The sequence below is a fragment of the Orbicella faveolata genome, unplaced genomic scaffold (assembly GCF_042242905.1).
Source record: "Orbicella faveolata isolate gen_17 unplaced genomic scaffold, um_ofav_v1 contig_2, whole genome shotgun sequence".
NCBI classification, from domain to species: Eukaryota; Metazoa; Cnidaria; class Anthozoa; order Scleractinia; family Merulinidae; genus Orbicella; species Orbicella faveolata.
Window position 1 is genome coordinate 27,202,053 of NW_028301547.1, and position 21,529 is coordinate 27,223,581.

The 21,529-nt window shown below is 40.8% G+C and overlaps 3 protein-coding genes and 2 pseudogenes across 3 annotated transcripts; 2 read left to right on the forward strand and 3 right to left on the reverse strand.

Annotated features, from left to right (window-relative positions):
• The first annotated feature begins 1,400 nt into the window (after positions 1-1,400).
• On the forward strand, positions 1,401-3,277 carry LOC149112647 (uncharacterized). Its single transcript, XM_089289164.1, has one exon. It carries the CDS (start codon positions 1,578-1,580, stop codon positions 2,346-2,348), a length of 771 nt encoding a protein of 256 aa, XP_089145290.1. The 5' UTR covers positions 1,401-1,577; the 3' UTR covers positions 2,349-3,277.
• A 1,761-nt stretch (positions 3,278-5,038) lies between these two features.
• Positions 5,039-8,132, forward strand: LOC149112648 (small cysteine-rich protein 8-like). The gene is made up of 4 exons (XM_089289176.1): positions 5,039-5,162; positions 5,808-5,944; positions 6,385-6,501; positions 7,943-8,132. The coding sequence occupies exons 2-3, from the start codon at positions 5,815-5,817 to the stop codon at positions 6,498-6,500; spliced, it is 246 nt and encodes an 81-aa protein (XP_089145302.1). The 5' UTR covers positions 5,039-5,162; positions 5,808-5,814; the 3' UTR covers position 6,501; positions 7,943-8,132.
• A 9,033-nt stretch (positions 8,133-17,165) lies between these two features.
• On the reverse strand, positions 17,166-18,586 carry LOC149112649 (uncharacterized). Its single transcript, XM_089289175.1, has one exon. The coding sequence runs from the start codon at positions 17,934-17,936 to the stop codon at positions 17,586-17,588; it is 351 nt and encodes a 116-aa protein (XP_089145301.1). The 5' UTR covers positions 17,937-18,586; the 3' UTR covers positions 17,166-17,585.
• A 106-nt stretch (positions 18,587-18,692) lies between these two features.
• Positions 18,693-19,369, reverse strand: LOC149112650 (uncharacterized; annotated as a pseudogene).
• A 99-nt stretch (positions 19,370-19,468) lies between these two features.
• On the reverse strand, positions 19,469-21,457 carry LOC149112651 (uncharacterized protein F54H12.2-like; annotated as a pseudogene).
• Between the last annotated feature and the right edge of the window lie 72 nt (positions 21,458-21,529).

Genomic DNA, 21,529 nt, shown 5'->3' on the forward strand with positions numbered 1-21,529 from the left:
TACTGTTATTTGGACAGTATTCGCTGCAGTTGGATAATAAAACGATAAAATAAAGTTACTCAGCTAGGGATGGTTAGCACATCATAATCGCGAATAAAATACGACGGAACCTAGCCTTGCTTCAGTCCTTTCATCAGTTTGTTGCTTATCCCTGCAACCCGGTTTCCAACCGCACTCCAGCTCCAATCAGACTTTTCTCACCGTGTAGCTCTCTTTCGACAAAAAATCATCTTGATAAGATACGAGTTGATAAAGTCGCCATACAAGCGTTAACGATGTACAGTAAGCAACAGCAGTCGTAGTTCCTTGCTAGCCAGGGCTATTCCTAATATGCTACAAAGTTTTAAAAAAGATGCTCAAAATTTCTCAAAAAGTAGCTTCCCAAAATCTTTACGTTACTTTTCAGGCTATTAAAAAAGCCTGCTTAAACAAATTGCAACCTTTTTCATTAGTTCCATTTTTTAGTAACCAAACAATCAATATTATGAATTTTCAATTTCTATGCTTAGTCTAGCACCCGCTATGGCGACCCGCTATGGCTGCTATGTTCGTACTCCGCCATTTTAGCCCACCGCTGACCACTTGAATCGCGTTTTCAAACCACAGACAAACCAACAATGTGTAAAACTTGGAAATGTTTAGAAAACTATACCGCATGTGACGGTTGTGACCAAAACAAAAGTGAAAAAAGTGCTTCATATGTCTGTTTCGTCTGTTATAATTTCCAAAAGACGTTTCATAGCACAGATGCCGTCTTTTTGTTCCGTTGGGCTTTCGTTTTCTTTGCCGGTGCACGTTTGGCTTTTCATTATTTCGCCGATCATTCGGTTTTAGGGATTTCAAACCACAACGGCAACGGTTAGTAGTACAATGGCTGCGTGCTCGTACGTTATAATTCTTACTTCATTTCTTTGCCGTTCTTTACAAAATACCAACTTGTATTCTATAGAAAACGTGTAATGCAACGGCCAATTTTTGAAAATTCTTCTCGAATTTTGACGTTGTTCTACATATTCTGTATTGGATATCTTTGACAGTGATAGACAAACTGAATGAATCTAAATTTTTGTGGTCTAAACTCATTTTTGTTTTTTGGGCGGGGAGCGTCTGTCTGCACTTTCGACCGTCTGTTTGTTCGGTTGCGTTGTGTCCAGGGCGGGCGTTCGTTTGCTCTGTACTCGCTCGGCTGCTCATTTCTCTGCCGTTCATTCAATTTAATATTGTTTGGGCAGGGGACATTTGTCTCTTCTTGAAACGCCTATTAAAGTTAAAGTTTCGAAATAATATATTAAAACATAGCGAGGGCAAAAGCTCCTTTGCTTCGTTGATCAGTATTGAATATTCAGTGATATTAAAATACCAAAGATGGCGTCCCCACAGCATTGGACGTTTTCCTTCGCTTTGAAACGATACGAAGGTACTTAAAGCCAAGAAAATTGGTAAAAAAGGAAAGGAATTAAATGGTTTTCACTGGCTAAAAATATGGTTATCGGACGTTTCGGCCACTACTGTTGCCTCCTTCAGCAAAAGATGGAAAATGCAAATGTTAAACGGCGTCCTGCTAGAATATGAAATAGATGTGTGATAACCATTACCAACAAATTTTCGGTTGTCCGATGGGATCCCCAGTCAGCGCCATCTTGGCCAATCTCGTCATGGAACATGTCGAAGAAAAGGCTCTCTCATCGACCCCTAACCCTCCTAAATGGTGGTTTAGATACGTAGATGACAGCCACGTATGTGTTAAAAGAGAGCACGTAGATGAATTCCACTCACATCTCAATTCCATCAACCCTCACATCAAATTTACAATCGAGATAGAATCAGAAGGTTCCATTGCCTTTCTCTACACAAAAACAACCGGACAAGAAGATGGCTCGATCGCTGTGTCTGTTTACAGGAAAGCTACTAACACCGACCGTTACCTTGATTTCAAATCACACCACCATCCTCAGCATAAACACTCGGTCGTGCGCACTCTCATGGATCGCGCAAGGAACATTCCTTCCACGGAGGAGGAAGTTTCACGGGAAACTAAACGAGTAACGAAAGCCCTTGCCACTAATAACTACCCTGCAAATTTCATTCACAATGGCCGCCAACTGAGTAGACAACAAGAAACGAATGATACCGACCATCGTGGTTTTGTCATCCTCCCCTACGCCAAAGGTTTTTCCGAAAGAGTCGCAAACGTTCTTCGAGGTTTCAATGTCAAGGTCGCCCATAAACCTATTCGTACCATCTCGAACATACTCAAAAAACCTAAAGACAAGATCGAGAAAGAGGCTTCCAGAGGCATTGTTTACAAGATCAAATGTAAAGATTGTGACTGTGTTTATGTTGGTTAGTCATCACGCGCGTTAAAAACACGTATGAAAGAACACGCAAAGGCTATAGCAACATTGGACGAAAACTCTTTATTGGCCAAACACCATATGCTCAACGGTCACCAAATAGATTTGGAGAACGTTGAAACTGTCGACAGATTATCAGTATGGAAACAAAGACTAATTCTTGAAGCTTGGCATTCCGTGCGAGACAGGAACGCTATAAACGAACACATAGCGCTACCGAACGTGTACAATGGCATTAAGAATTTTTACACTCATTAAGAATACTCTAGAGACATTTGCTCATTTAGTTTTATCACACATCTATTACATATTCTAGCAGGACGCCGTTTAACATTTGCATTTTCCATCTTTTGCTGAAGAAGGCAACAGTAGTGGCCGAAACGTCCGATAACCATGGTTTTAGCCAGTGACAACCATTTAATTCCTTTCCTTTTTTACCAATTTTTAACATGCCTGGCTACACACCGAACATTTTTAACTACTTAAAGCCAAATGTTATATATTGGCGCTCAAATAACAGCGTGTCTTCCACCAAGGTATTTTTAAAGTTACCTTTAATTTGCAAATTCTGACGTGAGAAAGAAAGACATGTTGAAACGAAAAGTATCCTCAGTTTCCTCTCGCCTTTTTTTTGCTGTCGCGTAAAACAAACCGCAAATTGATAATGATCGAGGCCTATCCTAAATTCATTTTGAGGATTCTTCAAAAGGTTTGTTTACCGATTGATTTTAGGAAGGCGTGACGCCTAACAGATTTAAGGGAGTTCACAATGTGGATCTTTCTGAAATGTTTCTCCTTGGTTTTGAAAACAGGAACTGTTTATTCGGGTCACAAGAACCACCAGGTAGTGCAGTTGGACTCGGGCCTGTTATATTTATTCTCTATTATTGGTGTGTGAACGCGATGTGCCTGTCAGTCTTGTTCAGTCGCGGAAATACGTCAGAGGTTAGCGAATCAAACCGAGTTAATTTTAAACCGTGCTGGTGTCTATTTGGTACTGTAAATGACAAGGAAATGCAGGTTATGACACAACTTTGCCGCTATCTGATCCACGATGGGTCACGAAAGACAAGAAAGGAGACTTGTAGATGTTTCCATGTTAGGATTGTCAGCGTTCTCTTACGTTCAAAGTTTTCCTCTGTATCGACAGATTAGAAAATGCAGATTAGTATGCCCTGGGTTTTTGCTTTACCATCCTAGTTTTACATCCCTATGTTTTACATTAAAAGGTTGGAAAATTAGCGTCTGTACGCAATTACTTTTCATTTTATGAAAACGTGCCTCCGCTCTCTGAAAAACTAATATAATGTACAAACATTGCTCTTGCTAATGTGACAGATAACCTATTGTTACAGTGTCTTCTATGCGCGGAAAATTTTAATTTAAGCTGTTATTGACAACCATTTGTGGGTTTTTGAAGAATACAAGATTGCATATAGGTGAGCCGAAAACCTAAATTAAAATATAGAATGCACGCAATTGACTTGCTATGAAGATTGAAATTGTCTTGTGGTGGTTCATGAAAAAACCGGCTATAAAAATTGGGAACGAAACACCTCACAGCAAAAAGTTACAAGATGCAAAAATCAGGAAAGGTCAATTTCATTCCATTGTACATTGCTTCCAAGAAACACACCATTCTAATATGGAAAGTGGTCATTTTAGGTCATCAGTTAGGTATATCTTGTTTCGCGTTGGAGCTATTCACTGATTAAGCGTTAAACGAACACACAGGATTATCGCTCAATGTCTTTCTAACGTCAGAATCCGCAAATAAAGATAATTAAATACCTTGGTGCATGATACGTTGTTATTCTGTGGTGAAACAGAACCTACTGTCACAGGGGCGGATCCGGGATTTTTCATAGGAGAGGTGCACCACTAAGAAATGGCGTAACTGACTGGTGAGGTAAACAAATTTTAAAAGCGAACACGAAGAAGAAGGCTTCATCTCCGGGAGGGGGGGGGGGTGTGTGCACCCCCTGCAACCTCCCCCTAGTTCCGCCAGTGTCAAGTGATGCTGTTTTCCAAAGGCCAATCAGATCATGCCAGTTTTCAATTTCAATCAATCAGTCAATCAATCAATCAATCAATCAATCAAGCAAGCAATCAAGCAATCAATCAATCATTCGATCGATCCTTTGCTCTCTCGATCCATCAATCAATCTTTTGTACGTTTGAAACTGGTTATTATCACCAAACAATGACGCCAGTTAAGCGCAATTTCGATACCATTTTAAGTCTCATGTTTAATCAATAGAATTTCAGCACTGAAAAGTTATACCCTTAGTAACGCATCACAAACTTGCCAAGCCAACCCTACAAAGTAGCCGTTTGTCTTCTTTTGTTTAAAATCTGGGTCTTTGTCCGTAATTTTTTCGCTCAACATTAGCCTTGAACTTGACTTTGGGAACGCAAAAACGTTTGATAGTCGGGGCACTGTTCCTGGTTGGTCTTACGTTTCTCAAAACTCCTCTTATCATGATATTTGCAGTTTTTCTCGTTCGGCCAAAATGTTTCATTAAGTAAATGTTTGAAGCCTACCCTAGGCGAATGCAGTTGGGCATGCGCTCTTTGCAAGCTTAACAGGTGTACGCAAGTGCCAGCAGTTGTGACATGAGCTTCAATAAAACTGTTTTCCAATTGACAGCTGTCCAGCTCAAACTAATTTGTTTCATGTTTAGGACTTCTTGAAAGGAGACAAAGTCGCAGATAACGATCAGTTGTACGCAGAGAGCTAACCTGAAGGTTTCGCGGAAGGCTGACTTCAAAGGAGGATATCTAAAGAGAAGATTCTAAGGCAATAAGGTTTGGTGTTTGTAGATTTAACATTGTTAGCAGCTGGGTGTTATGATGATATTTGCCTGTGATTCCATGAACCTAGCCCAGGGAACTGGAAGAAATAGTTTCCTGTTGAAAGTCCTTCCTTCTTTCGTTTCATGGAACAATTAGGTCGTTAGGCTTAGAATATTTTACATGGCTGGATGGGAATCAAACCATTTACTGGTAAACTCAATATTTAAAACCTCCGTAGAAAATGTTTTAGTGTTAAAGCTTTTTCACCCTTGTTGGTTGGTGATAAAAACTCTAGAGCAATGCAAGGCGACGATATACGAACTTATTTTATGAGGCGAGTCTGTATAACCGAAAGAAAGACAGAAAACATAGGCAAACAAATACAAAACGCTATGGCAGATTAGAAGAAAATTCCCGTCGCCTTCCTACGTAGTTGTAAAAACTTGTAACCGTAGTTTAATTTAAGCAATTTGTTGTAGCAGTTCGCATTTAGTTGCTTCATTTCATATTAAATAAAGCCTTTGAACGACAGAAATGAGCTTTCAAAAATATACTCCTGTCCTAGTATATTTCTTTCTTCTTTCTCAGTGCTACTTCGAGGACTTCGAGCGAGTAGCAACTCTTTTTACAAAGAATACGGCTGTTTGTTTGTTGCAGGAAGATTATGGCTGCCAAGTTTCATTTGTGTCTGTTGTTGATTATTTTGGGGACCGTTGCCGTGCAGGGTGGACGCCACCCAGGGAACCGACACAGGAACCGTATGCCTGCTCCATTCTTACGACAAATGGTCGGAAGTAAGACACTGTAGTTGTTCCTCGGATGATATATTTCTGAGTATTTTATAGACCTAAAAATTAAAAATGATAAGTTTTTTCTCTTTCTCCTGATTCTTTCGAAATAGTTTAACTGGCCTTCCTGAGGAAATTAAGAAATTTAAAGTCAACTTTGCGGACAGATATTTTTGCTTCGCAACTGCAACTTGAGAAATGGAAGTTATGTGGAATGTCAAAAGATATGGAAAAAAATGCGCGGGAAAATACACCTAAAAGACACACCAGGAACATTACATGAAGACGATATATCACCGTCAATGTATGGAAAACACGACCCTTATCACGATCAAAAACGCTACTTAGGTTATCTGAGCTGAAATCAATTTTTTTTTCAGGTTTTGTTTGAGTTATGGCTCTTATCTTTCATGACTTATACGAGAGCAATGTTTTCTTGTTCACAGCGGATTGTGCTTCGATCAATGGCAAGTGCGTGCCAATAAATGAATATTGCCCGAACGGAGAATGCCATTTGCAGTCGTGTCCGGGTTACCAGGAAAAATGCTGCTGTCCGGTATAAGGTATGGATTTGACCCATGAACTGATATATCGTATTTTACTAACTTGAAATAAACAAAAAAAATTCAAAAGTGCTAGTGAAAGCAAAGAAATATCAACTGGCAATTTTGATGTCTTGACATGAAATTCAGCATCTATCATCAGGGGCACCCAACGGATCGTTTCGGTAAATTATCTGTTTGGAAGGCCTTTAATCCCCTCTGATTTTCTTAAGAGGATTGTCACCTCGAACTTTCGTGATATGAGAAATTTGATGTCTGTTGTTTTCGGATTGTTAAAAATGTCGTTTTCGGTACCGAAAATAGGTCAGCTATCATTTCCGGGAGGCGATAAGACCTAAGGTTTTCGGGAAATGGACAAAAAAGCCCTAATAAATTCGAGAATACTCAGGTTTCCCTAGAATAACCGAACAGATAAAATTTTTTTAGCGCAACCTAAAATTAACCTACAGAGCTTTAAAAGTACTCCAGATAGCCTAAAACAGCGTTTAAAAGCGTTTGAGAGAAAACGGTCGTTGGATGCCCCTGTATCATTATAATCCTGTATTTTCTTCCCAAATTACTAGCGTGTTGTGTTATGCTTTGTAGAATCTTTTTATCCTTTTCACTTGTGTATTTGATGGCATAAGTTTGGACCCAAGAAGACGTTAACATTACATTCAATCCACACGAGCTGTTGGTAATTTTAAATGTCATGATTTAAAATGACTGCGGCGGTAATATTGTAATAATAGTTTTGAATAGTTTTAATCAGTATTTAATTTGTGATTTTACCTGATGAATTGTGATATTAGCGTTGTTTAGTTGTTAGGTTTTCATTAGTTATTAGGTGGAATACCTGTAAACTAGCTCTCAAGCTAAGCGTATATCCACGTTAAATAAAGCATTCATTCATTCATTATTCACGCCATTTATGCCCGTACAGGGGTAAATACGGTGGTTTCCCAAGGGAAACAAAAATTGGTTCGAACAATCGGATAGTTCGAGGAATCGGAGGTAAAATTACAGTGTTTGACTGAGTAGAGGGAAATGACTTTTGTTTCGAGTTATCGGGAGGTTCGGAAAAATGAGGGTTTGAGAAATCGGGATTCCGGTGTATATATAATCAATCAAATACTTTCGCTCGCACGCGATTGATCTAAGCGCCTCACGTGAGTGAATATGCCCCAGCTAAAACTGGGGAATATCCGACTGATATTTCCCAATTTTAAAACTGCGCGTATTGCAATACTAGCCTGATAATAATAGAACAGCCTCCATTTATCGCGAAAATATGCTCGGATATTTTACCATATCTATTCCTCAAAGCTCACAGTTTTCCTCGAGCGACGCTCTCGGGAAGCTGTCCGCTTCTCGGACAATGCGAGCATATTTTCCCGCCAAATGGAAACTATGAGTTGTTTATATACCCTGTTAAAATTAAGTCAATTTTTTCCTTTTTCAGACAACTGAAATGACGTCTGTCTCCACGATTGAAATGATGGTCTTAACTCAGTTACAATGAAATGATTAGCTGACAACATAAATGCGGAAGTAATTGGTTAAATGTGGGAATTCTTAAGCCAGGACTTGCTTGTAAGCACATGATTAAAAATAATTTTAGACGGAGATAAATAAAGGCTGATCATTCAAAAGGTTTGTTCTGTCTCCACCCTTTTATCGTTTTTCTGTCTCGATAAAGAATAACACAACCTCAAAATTATACTTATTTCCACGTGGCTCGATGCCCTTTGAGGGAAGAATAGAGAAAATCAAATAAAAGGAAAATAGCCCATGCCCACAAATGATGAAAGCTTCTACACTATGATGACAAATGGAATTACAAACTTGCAAGAACTGAGATAAATGTACATACCATTGTCTCTACAAAATACTTCAAGTCAGCATGGCGCCATTTTACATTTGTGAAGCTCCACAAGCCCAGCTCCATAAAATGTTTCGCCTCCCATCGCCCTCTGCCTTGTAATACCTCCTGATATCAGTAACAAAGATGAATAGCCAAGAATCTACAGGTCACAGATTGTGCGAAATTTTAAGGTGGCTCTGAACTCCCTGGCACAATGTTTTAAAACTTTGCTAAACGTTGCATCTTATCATGCAAATGAAAATTAGATGATAAATAATGGGGCTCACTGAGCTCGTTTTTGATTTATTAGCAGCTACAGCTAAAGTAAAAGTTTTTTTAAGCTGGTCATACTGCTTCTACGGTAACTTATTGTAACTGTTACAATGAGGTTAACTAATATTCCAGGAATAGTTTCGGTTTTTGCCAGAATGTACATTCAATGCAGAGTAATGCAATTTAATACATTGTTCATTATTTTTACTCTTGACACCAAACAATGCCCGATAAATGTCTCTTAAAAATTCACTTGCAGAAGCATTTTCAAATAATTTTCTCAAACTCATCAATAACTCATCAGATTTAAACAATGTAAATCATAAATGTAATGGTGTTTGGATATCTGATCTTATCTGGCATAGATATTGTAATTTTAAGCCATTTTTTTCTCCTTAGTTTTAGTTTCAATTGAGAAGATAGGTGTACTTATGTATATAGTGTGTCAAACACAGAAGACCACATTCCATCACATTTCCAACACCTCAAATTTTGTCAAAAATTCTCAGCTGTGTGTTATATTTTAAACATTCTTCTGCATATTTGGAAATGTGGTTAAACACGGTCTTTCATGCTTGATGTATTACATCATTGTAGCTACAATTGTTGTTTGTTACAGTTTTAAAGACGTCAAAGCACAGCTTTGACATATTTTTAATTTAACTTCGAGGATTTGCATGGGATACCCCTTTCATTTGGGAGATACACTTTGGTCAGCATTGAGGAGCTTAAAAACCTATTATATTTGCAATTGCCTTGCTCATAAACATGGACTGGTCCCTTCAAAATGAAAGGCGAACTGCACATGTCTTGATTTGTGGTTGTCAAGATGATATGCAACACTTGCAACCCGACCAAGATTGTGATGCCAGTGAATGAATTTGCGTACAAGAATTTCTCCTGAAAAAGCTGATAACAGTTGCATTGTGTTGTTGAGATAACATTTAATTAATTAACCTCCCACTGTGAATAGCATGATAAAAAATATGTTATCGCCTTTTTGTATTTTAAAACAGATCCAACCGATCAAAGTAGTACTGGTTTTGACAAACCAATTATGACACCTACAATGAGACGTACACATCTGTACCAGGTCATGGGAGCATAAGAACCTAGTAAACGAGAGTGAAGCACACTGAGCAATGTGGAACACTCCTTTAGACATAATTTTGATGTTTGTCAGGCAGCATTTGACTTTTTATCAAGTTCCAGCTGATAAGCCTGTACTGTATACTTTTCACGTGAGTCGTTGGAAGCTCTATGACACAACACTTTACACAACTGTATGCTAACAGCCACTTGAAGATTAATATTGAATCCAGAAACAAACATGGATGCACTTTGCTATCCAGAAATTATTCTGCAAACTACTAGTCAATCATCAATACATACTTATGACATCACAAGGATCTACATGTGTCAAAAGAAGTATGCAAACTGTATGAACAATATGTTTCTTTATATTTTTTTTACTGCATTTACAGTAACATTTTACCACGTTTTGCATCATCTTTTAGCAGGAAATCAACAAAAGAACCTACATCCTGTATGCAAATTTATTATTCTTATTTCACTTGACAACATTTCTTTGCAGTCATGACAAAACGTATTCAGAACTTCAGTGGAATCGACACCATTGACGAGGTGTCTATTTGGGACCAACTGTTGAATTCTCAGTTGCTGACTTTATTGTGCAACTGGCTTAGATATTGCAGCAAACCCTCTCGACAGGACATGTACAAGTTAATTTGATATCTGTAAACAGTTTTCAATAAAATTAATAACACCTCACCTATGCTGATACCTAATAATCAATATTAAGTGTGACCCGCTTTTTAAAGTGTGACCCATTTTTACAACTGTGACCCGTTTCTATAAGTGTGACGCATTTCTACAAGTGTGACGCATTTTAACAAGTGTGACTTATTTTCACAAGTGTGACCCATTTTTAAAAGTGTGACCCATTTTTCCAAGTATGACACATTTTTACAAGTTTGCTCATGGCCATTTGTACAAGTGTGACGCATTTTTACAAGTGCGACCCACTTGGACAAGTGGGACCCATTTTTCCAAGTGTGACCCATTTTTACAAGTGTGACTATTTTTAAAAGTGTGACCCATTTTTACAAGTGTAAACCATTTTTACAAGTGTGATCCATTTAAACAAGTGTGACCCCGTTTTACAAGTGTGACCCATTTGTACAAGCGTGACCCATTTGTACAAGTATGACCCATTTTTACAAGTGTGACCCATTTGGACAAGTGGGACCCATTTTTACAAGTTTGACCCATTTTTACAAGTGTGACTTATTTTTACAAGTGGAACTCATTTTTACAAGTGTGACCCATTTTTACAAGGGTAACCCATTTTTACAAGTGTGACGAACTCTTACAAGTGTGACCCATTGCTACCTGTGTGACCCATTTTTACAAGTGTAACCATTTTTTATAAATGTAAGCTATTTTTACAAGTGTGACCCGACTTTTTCAAGTGTGACCCATTTTTGCAAGTGTGACTTTTTTACAAGTGTGACCGTTTTTAAAAGTGTGACTCACTTTTACAAGTGTGATTCATTTATACAAGTGTGACCCATTTTTACTAGTTTGTCCCCTTTTCACAAGTGTGACTCATTTTTACAAGTGTGACCCGTTTTTACAAGTGGAACTCATTTTTTCAAGTGTGACCCGTATTTTCAAGTGTGACCCATTTATACCAGTGTGACCCATTTTTACAACTGTGACCCATTTTTATAAGCGTGACCCATCTTTAGAAGTGTGACCCATTATTACAAGTGTGACCCATTTTTACAAATGTGACCTATTTTTCCAAATATTTTTCTTTTTTTCTGTTTTGCAATTTTGCTCATGCGCGTCTCACAAAAAGCCGTTTATCACTTAGCCTGCTAACGCAGTCGTATTTCCGCCGAAAAACATCTCTTGCTTCGATCGCTTGAAATTCTGTATTTCATTGTCATCCAGAATCTTTCTTTGTACCGCTCTTGAAACTATCCCGAATAGAGTAGCAACAATAACTGTGCCTTTCTTTCTCGAAGATTGAAACTTCGATGACCACGGTGGATACACGAACCCGCCATTTGTATCAGAGAGTTTATGACACCATTCGCTCGACACGGCGAATCAAATTTGGCTCGAATCTAGCGACGGTCCGCGAATTTGATCGATAGAGGCGAACAGAACATTAATTTGCCGCCATGCTCTAGTTCGCGCCACCCGTTCTTTGATCGAATTTCGCGCCATGCTTAAACAGCGAATCCTGTGGTTGTAATATTAACTATTTTAACTTTTTTAACCGGGGTATATATGGTTGGTGATCTGGTTTACCGCATTAAATTATTCTGTAAAATGCTAAACGGCTCATACACCACAAACACCCACAAATTGTGTGGTAATGACAGATTTGTAATCTGATTAGCACAACCACCATGACGTCACCAGAAATTAGAACCCATGTCCTGCTGGGTATTTCAAAGTCTCATGAATCTGGCCATGTTACCTTCACAGTTTGCATTTCATTAAATCGTTTCTAGAGTCGTTACTTATTATATTCAGTGGTTATCAACCCATGTAGAACCAAGCAGTCTTAAGATATCTTGGAATAAGTAAATTGATTATCGTTATTTAAATTATCCGTTCACTTGCCGTGCGTTTAGCCCTTCGAACGGATACCTTAAGGAACGTTTTCGCGTGAGAGGTCACATATTTGCCGATGCATTTTTGTGGTTGAATCGGCAGAGTTCTTCTTTTAATGACGCTTTTAGGGTCGAGAAAGTGAAATTGGCGATGTACTTATTACGTGAAATTGGCGATGTACTTTTTACGTGACGCGTGATTGGTGAAAAATCCTCCGTGACAAGTGATTTTATAGAAAAATTCAGCGTGATGCGTGATTGGTGTCCCACCTTTGACACCCCCTTACAAGAGAAAACGCAGATGGTTTTTCTGAGCAAGCATTTTAAGGCTGGTTTCCATATCATCGCAGACGATCGCAGACGATCGCGCATCGCAAATCGCAGATCGCAGACGATCGCAAAGAGAGTTGTTTCCATATAATCGCAGACGATCGCATACTTTTCAGACAGCGGAACTGTCAAAATTACACGCGCGTTGTGCTGGCGGGAAAATCGCAGCAAACAATATGGCGGACGTCGAGGAGGAAATTTTGCTGCAAGCAAATTTATTTCTTCTTTTAGTCAAGCTATTTTAAAACTCCCTTGGCACTGGATCTCGCGCCGATCCAGAGGGTAGCGTTTTCAATCGCTTCAGATAACGACCATACGCAGTTCTTATGTTGCGGAATTTGACCTCCGCCTCAGCCGCCGATAAATTAAATTTCTCTCCGATTTTTTCCCGGCAGTTAGCCTTTTTGTCTTTGTCTTTGAAATCTTTACTGTTACGGTGGTAAATGCACTGATATCGCGCAACTTCCTCCATAAATTTCTCGTTACTAACGTTACCTTGTTCAACGCCAGCCATGTTTACAACAAATAAGCGGTTGCTTTGTTGCAAAGAAGCGTTGAATCATGGGTCGGAATTCAAAATATTATGGGATACGTTTCGATCGCAGATCGCAGAACTTTGGTTTCCATATGATCGCACGATCGCAATGGATCGCAGACGATCGCAGACGATAGCAGACGATCGCAGATGATCGCAAAAGATAGAACATGGTTCTATCTTCTGCGATCGTCTGCGATCACGATCGCAGGATCGCAGACGAGCGCAGAAGTGTGTTTCTATATGATCGCAGACGATCGCAGAACTTTTTGCGATCTGTGATCCGCGATCCGCGATCGTCTGCGATCATATGGAAACCAGCCTTTAATGACGCTCAGATGGTTAAATGTTTCGCAAATAGCACTAACAAATAACAAATAAACTTCGCCACCGTAATTTGAATTAAGCATGCACAAAATTAGCTTGCTGATACGTTTGATTCTTTTAACCTACTGCTTAACTACTAATTTGTATCGTAACCAAAGTAACGTTTTCTACAAGACAAAGTATATGCTTTGAGAACAGCACGTTACGAGTAAAGTTCCTTGTTAGTTAAATTAAGTATTTCCGCGTCAGGTTTCTTTTACGGCCTCATGATCAGCCTGGCCGTGCATTTGAAAATTAGCTGCTTTAATAGAGTTTTACGGATTACGACAGACGGTTGGACTAAGAAATGGTCGATTAGTTCATACCAGTGAGTTTGAGTTCGTATGCGTTCTTCATTAGTACGTGTGCACATATGAAGTAGTAACTAATTAAATAAGAGAATGAATGAATTAATGATGAACAAATAAATAAATAAATAAATAAATAAATAAATAAATAAATAAATAAATTCCCTGTAGCAATTGGAGCTTCACACATTATAATTAACTTCGGACGTTCTTTTCCGTATTTTCCGTGCCTGTATATTTGTAAGAGGCGAAACAGCAATAAAATCGTTTGATTGACCTATTAACAAAAAGAAAAAATAGCTTTGAACTGTTTTACTGGAAGATCGCCGGTTTAGTTACTCGTCTATGCGTCAATCGATTCAACCCTTCAACATCCCCTCGGGCAAGGCCCCGGGTAACCCCCGGGCATTTGAACTTTTGAAGATTGGCTCGTTCAAATTCCCGCCCCCCTGGGCCAACTTGCGCTCAAATGCCCTGCCTAAATGCAGGCGTGCAAGCTACTTAGCGAGGATATTTCAGGCACTCCTGTTGACCCCACGGGAAATTAAATCGCAATTTTGATTGTAGATTTACTTTTGAACAATTTTCAATTCAAGGATTTCTTGTGTGATCAACTAATGTGGTAAAATTTAGCCAAGTCGCGTATTTACAGTTTTGGGCGCCGCTGTTGGGTTTTTCCCTTGCAAGCGTCATTCCAGGGTGTGAAAGGTTATGATAGTAGGCCAGTAAACGCGTTTAACAACTGAATGCAATACCTTCGAATGAATTATACTTTTTAAAATATTTCTTGAGAGAGGTGGTTGTACATTTTACAGCGTTTGTTCAGTCACTCTTCAATAGTAGTTCATACTCTACCTGCTCTGCGGAGAACAACTATTTCTTGAAAAAGGCAAGATCAGCGACCGTGATTTTCTACCCATTGACCAGCAACTGATTTGACTATTCAGGCTTTAAAACCTGAAAATCACACAGCTTTCGGTTTCTCAGCCATTCGCTAACGAAAGCGAACTTTTAAGGAGAAGGTCACTCCAAAGAGCTTACTTTTTTGTCTCCACCTATAGCAAGTAAACATTGGCTCTTTCCACTTACCGAAGTTTCAGCCTCTAAAGTGCCTGCCATCCTGAATTTGATCCTTGCCTGGCTGGGTTGGGGAATTTGAAACTTTTCTTAGTGGGGTTGGGTGGGGTGGGTGCGGTCCTATGTGCCACATGGCACGAAGGGGACAGTTAGTTGGTGGGGTGGGGAATTTGAACCGGAAGTGTCAAGTTTTTCCAGCGGAATACACGTGGTTGTTCCAGGTGTCGAGAAGAAACATCTCCATACCTGGAATGTAGTAATGGACGCTTATATGAGCGGTAACCAATCAGGAGCTGAGAAAGACAATAGGCTATTGTTTGGAGAACAATGGATGCTATTGCTTTCCAAATCCAAGATGGCCGCCACAAATTTCAGCCAATCAGGAGCCGAGTTAAGAATTCAAGATGGCGTCGCCCACGAAAGTCAGCCATGTTGGAAAACAGCCCACCAGCCTCGACGGAGGACTGGGATCGGTCTCACGGATTTCCATGGCGACACAAATCACGCCAGGGTCACACAAAAAATTTCATGCAACTTCAAAATTGATACTTACAGTGTCCTGTGGTCCTAAACACAAAGATGTGGAGTGACGCGATGCGCGACGCTTGACTCTTATACGACATTGTTTAACTCCAAGCAAGAAACTTGGAAATGCTGAATTTGCATGAAAAATTAATACCTCTTTGTTTTTTGTAGAGAGCAAAGAAATCAAACCACACAGGGACTAAAGTTAATTGAAGTTGAAAATGCTATTCGTTTTACTTACTTAAACACCCAAAATAATTGTCTGTTAACAAATGATGTTATCGCTTTAACTTAAAGCTTGTACTCCCGTGCTAAAACGACATGTTTTGTAAAACGATAACTATAGACATAAGGATATTTTCAAGTAACAAAATTTAATGCGGACTAAAAGTATTTTCTCCATTAACGCATTAAAGCAAAACAAAAACAAAACAAGGCATCAACACAAAGCGTCAGAGTTTTTATAACGTTTATTGAATAACACGAACTCCAAAGGGAGAAACTGATTACAACTTTAACTTTTCCTTAGCCTGCATGATTCTCTTCACAATCCTTTCCGTCATTGTTTTGCTGCCGGGTAACTTATCAATGGCCTTGATCATCTTTGTATCCGCTTTCCACTTGTCTTGCAAATTCTTAGCGTGACTGTAATCGATATCGTGTTGTTTAGCGATCTTGTCCAAACGATTGATGCCTGGATCGCCTCGTTTCAGTCTCTTGGCCAATTTGGTCCCAGGTCCCATGCACTGGTACCCAGGCCAGTGAAATTCGATTCCCGCCTTGCTCAGCCACTTCTGAATGTCGACACCACTCCCGCGTTGCTTAATAAGTCGTCGGGTCTTGATGCGTGTACTACGTCGGGTCTTGCTAGTACGAGTCATAATCGTGTTTTAGATTTCTTCTCAGTTTCTTTCCTTTGGCCCAGTCTTCCCAACCACTTGTAGGTTTTAAACGTTCGGCCTCGTTTTTACGTTTGCCCTTGCCTTTGCGCTTGTCTTTACCCAGGAGAATGTCAGCTTTTCTTAGGAGCGTTCCCAGTTCCGAGTCAGGCGGAGGAATGGGTGTTTTAGAAGCGGGTGGCCTCTTTTTAACACCTGACGTAGACGGTGTAGCTTCTTCCTTGATCTTCGGTGTCTTCGTACCTAGAGAAGCGTTCTTAATCAATTGTTTGAACATGGTTTCCAACGGACCTTTCACCTAGGCTCCTTCCTCCTATACTGCCTCTTCGCCGACATCAGCACTATTGCTCGACAAAGGACCAATATGTCTGATACGTTTGGTTAAACGACCTCTTTGACGAGCTAGAGGTTTAATTTTCTTGATGGCAATCGAATCTGGAATCGATTTATCGCGGAGTATCACGTGACCTTCGGCGGCCAAACGTCCCGCTTTGTTCAACAAGGCATTGTCGGTGATTTCTCCTTTGTATTACTGAGCCAATTGGTCAAACTCTTTCGTGGGTACCATCATGACTTCTTCTGTCATTCTCGAAATGTTGTTGGAGTAGCGTTTCGTAGCTGTCTTGCCAGTAACGGAGTTCAGTCTTTTTCTTCTCGAGTTTGAGCGTCAAACGGGCTGTTGTGTCTTTATCTCGACTGCAATTCGTACACAGAGTAATAGTATCTCCGGGTGCTGTAGTGTCTCTGATAGTATGACACCTTTCACACAAGTCCTCAAACTTAAAAGCTAAATACTCTTGATTGAGGTTTTCGTACTTCCTCTTCCAGTACTGCACATTGTCTTTCAATTGTTCCACTCTTTCGTTGGCTTGTTTTAATAACTTGACCAATTCGCTCAACGTGTCTTTGGGTTTGGGGACGAAGTCGTAACCTTGCAGTAGATAACCGTGGGCATCTCGGGTGTTTAACATCGACATGCTTGGAACACGCCGTTCAAACCTTACCAGAATCCGCTACCTTTTTGTTCTTTGAGATGTTCTCTTCGCCTCTTGACTGAGTTTCTGCGTTTCCCCACCTCGCGTAGCGTTGTCTTATAGCGATGCAGTTTCGCCATAGTGATTGGCTGAACGGGAATTCTGTTTCGTAGTAGATTGAGAACCATTTCGCTCACGGCGTTGATTTGATCTGCATTAGCCTGTTCTAACATCTCCTGTCTCCTGTTCCGATTAGCTTCTTTGAGAATAGCCTCCAACAAAGGGCGTTGCCTGCGTAATCGAATCATACTTCCCAAGGTGCAGGACGTCTGTTGTAACTGCCTGTGACACCCTTTACACCCATTCTCTTATACCGTTTGTCCTTTCCGAGCTTGTACCCGATCTTGGCTGCATTCTTGAGAACAGTAAACAGTGCATCACCACGTTGTCTCTTGTTATAGTGATTCACATTGTCTCTGATTCCTTTTGCTGCCTGACCCGCTAATTTCAATGCCAGCGTAGCAAAGGTAGGTGAGGGTCCCGATAAGAACATACTGGCTCCTTTGGCGATCTTGTCTACCAATCGATGTTTACGTCGTGCCAGTGCTCCACCTTGCTGTTTACTTCTTTTCTTGGTCTTTGATTTATTTTTCATCGTCGACGTTTACGTGAAGCAGCTTCCAAACCTTTTTTCACACCGTAACCAGCTGCACCAGAGATTCCTCCTAGAGCCGCCGCCTTGCCTGCTGCTACTAAAGCTAGAATGAGAGCTGCCAATGGTAACAATCCCCCTTTTTGTGCCTTCCTTCGTCTCCTTGGTTTTCTACGAACTGTTCGTTTGCTCTTCATGACACATACAACCACTCACACGTCAGTGCTCCCGCTTTTGTCGACGTGGTCGTAGCGAAATCGTTTTTCGTACTCTTGCACACACTTGTCAGATACAGGGGGTGTGAAATCAGTGATTTTGTCATCCAAGGTTTGCATCTTGATCAAGAATCCGTCAAACTCCTCCATCGGAAGTCCTCGCACGTAGGTTCTCAATTCGATCAAAGCTTTGTCGTAAGTGTGTAGGCAAAGCGACACATGTCGCGTTTGAACGAAAACTTTTTGAAGTCGTTCCACCCCTTAATCACAGTTCCAGCGGCGGATAAACAGGCAATCAGGAGACTATTTTCCAAGACGGATCCTACGACGATGCCTGCTGCCACGGTGATCAATGCCAAAGCGTTCAAACAACCGTGGCACCACTTAAAGTGGTAAAACATCTGGCGATGACACCACCACTGACGGTGGTAAAAGGAAAATAACCCATCCAATCGGTACAGCAAATCTTTGTTTACCAACTGGGCGCTTTTCTTGAATCCGTTCCTTAGAGATACGGTAGTGATTGAATCTTGGGAAGGACTCATCACGACGTCTCGATGAATTTGTGACATCGCATACATCCTTCGTCCTTTAAAAGATGGCTGAGAATCCTTTGATCGTCCAAACTGCCAGGATGTAAATCCAAGACCATGTATCCGAACGGACGTTCTGTCAAACGTTGAAACGTGTCTTGCAAAACTTGCCATTGAGTGGGAAACGCCTGTAACAATAAATTTCTCATACCTAATTGATCTCGTGGATTCTTGAAGGCAACGATGTAGTGGGCGTTTCTGGAAATACTCTTGGCATATTTCTCTGGCGGAAACATGTCTTGGCACAGGTAAAACGTTCTGATGGTGAGAATGTTTGGTGAACAGATCCAAAACCCGTTTATCGTTTCCTCCTTCAGCCATTAGATCGTCCAGTACAAGTAATCCGCCTTTAGGAAACCACGTTTTCAATTGATCTGTGTCAGGAACGCCTTCGTGAAACTTGACCCCCTGTTTTTTCATGGGTTGAAACCCGTCTTGCCACACCCCGTAGCAATAATGTATTTGGGAGGGTGGGGTAAGAAACAAATCGAGGTTGTTCAGTAAAAGTTTGGTGGTGAACACCGTCTTGCCACACCCTGAAGGACCTACCACCAACAGACTGGAAGGGGTATGAAATCGAAAAGCTTTGCGTCGTTCCATGAGTCCAAATGACCAAAGGGGCATGGGCAGGCAGCTTTTGTTACCACATGGAAAAATTGACCCTGCGAGGAATCAAGTGACAGTCGAGAATACTAACCATTGTACTACAAGATCATCACACAGAACATGTTTTCAATCGTATTTTAATGTCAAACCAACAATCATTACACTAAATGTCTCACACCGCAACGAGAAGTGTCTTGGTGATGTTTCACTTTACACACTTTATCCCATTCTAACTCTTTCTCGACCAGCTTCTTTAACATCTGGCCTACTTTGTGATCATTGTCTACATAATCATGTTTCGAGAAACGCCTCAAGAACTCGTTCATGCTTTGACCTCTCGCTCTGTCTTTTAAATAGAACAAGGCTTAATCACCACAACTTTTACTGTAAATCGATTGCAGAGACTGTCCATTGTAAATCACATATTTCCATTGACTTTCTAACCAGTCTTGCAGGAGCTCTATTGTCTCGTAAGACTCCAAAGGTAGGGCGTAGCTGTCCATCATCTCGCACACATTCCCACTATGGGTCCAAAGCGCCAGCCAGTGTCGGCCCGGTCTATCACGTGGATCTGTGTTTACAATGTACCCACGAGGTTCTTTCTTGATTGGTCGACGTGGTAATCGATCGCAAGCCACCGTCCCGTAAAAGTAGGGTTTCAAGATGGCATCCGCTGTCGCCAAATGATCCAGTTGTACCTTATTCAGGGGTACTTTCTCCATTAGCGTTGGTAAATGTCGTACAACACGGCTTTGTTCTTGTCTATTTCCAAGTGGCTCTCAAACTCTCCGTACAAGATGACTGTGATGTTGTTACCTGGTGGGACACCGAAGTTCAGTACAATCTGTAACTCTCCTGACTGCTTGGGGTTCAACACCGGACTGTCCAAACATCCGTTGGCTGCATTGTCAAATACAAACAGTGTGCAGTTCTTGCCTTGACCCCAGTCTTCGCTTCTGACAATGTTACCTTGATGTTTGCACAAACATCCTGTAGCTTGTAAGAACCGATAGCAACCTCTCAGATCTTGGGTACCGTCGTTGTGCACTAGTTCCAGGGTCTCGTAAGGGTACTCTTCTCCTCTGACCAGTTGCCTGATGTTACTCACACCACACTTTTGAAAACAGAATGGGTCACGTGCCACAGTACCATTGAAGGCTTCTGAAAGCACGAGTCCAACGATGACTCTGTTAGGAATTCTGCCTTGAAATAAATTGTTGCACTCGTATCTTTGCTGGTTCTCTTGCATGTTGAAGGTCCTAATTTCACTTCTTACCGTCGGGTAAGCCACTATGGTTCTGTTGACGTTCATTTTCGTCATCAACTCTCGGTAGACGCTGAGGTTGAGCCTTACTTGACACAGGTACATTCTTACTTTGACCTCTTCGTGCGTCAATCTTCCAGCTACATTCACACCATTCAAGAACAAATTGGGAGAATTAAAGTACATCTGGATTCCAATCTGCACGCCAGGTACCAACAATTTGTTCAAGTGGAACACCTCGATGTGGGATGTGAACCTTAGCACGTGTCGTTTTCCATCCGTGTAATTGCCTTGTTCTGCTTTCATGAGTTGCACTGAAGCTTGTTGGTTGGAGGACAATGCTTGGAAAGCCTCATGTCCGTCTCCTTCCGTGTTTGTGTTGTTCACAGTCAATGGAGTTGGAAAGTCCAGGGCATTGTACCAACCTTGAGGTTTTAGCACGGTTTCTCCATCATCTCTGTTGTAGTTGAGCAATGTTTCCAGGTATTCTTTGTAATGATAGGTGTCGGTTTGAGGACTGATCAAGGTACCATTGAGTCTCACACTGATCTGTTTGAACAAAGTGTGGGCCAAATTGTTCGTGGGCCAGAGTCTCGTGGCCGCCACAACGTTATCACCATTCGCCAGTTTGAGTACCAACTCAATCTCAAAGAAACTTCGACTGAGGTCTACGTAATCTTCCTGAGGATCCACTTGGAATTCCACGGGGTTGATGCCTGTCGTGTAGGTCTAAATGGGTACGATGCGAAAACTGGACATACTGAGATCAGTGGGTGGAACGGTGAACAGGTTCAGTTGAGGATTCAGGATTGATTTGGAACCCGGATGTAACAACCCACCGTCCATCAAGGTATCCGTCGTTTTCTTCTTCTTCTTCTTCTTCTTCTTCTTCTTCTTCTTTGTCTTCTCGCTAAGATG

What these genes read in the sequence shown, in the direction of transcription:
- LOC149112647 (XM_089289164.1), top strand. Translation starts at nt 1,578, where the DNA reads ATGTGTGATAACCATTACCAACAAATTTTCGGTTGTCCGATGGGATCC.
- LOC149112649 (XM_089289175.1), bottom strand. Translation starts at nt 17,936, where the DNA reads ATGAAAAATAAATCAAAGACCAAGAAAAGAAGTAAACAGCAAGGTGGA.
- LOC149112648 (XM_089289176.1), top strand. Translation starts at nt 5,815, where the DNA reads ATGGCTGCCAAGTTTCATTTGTGTCTGTTGTTGATTATTTTGGGGACC. An exon ending in CTTACGACAAATGGTCGGAA is followed by an intron (nt 5,945 to 6,384) that starts GTAAGACACTGT and finishes TCTTGTTCACAG; the next exon opens with CGGATTGTGCTTCGATCAAT.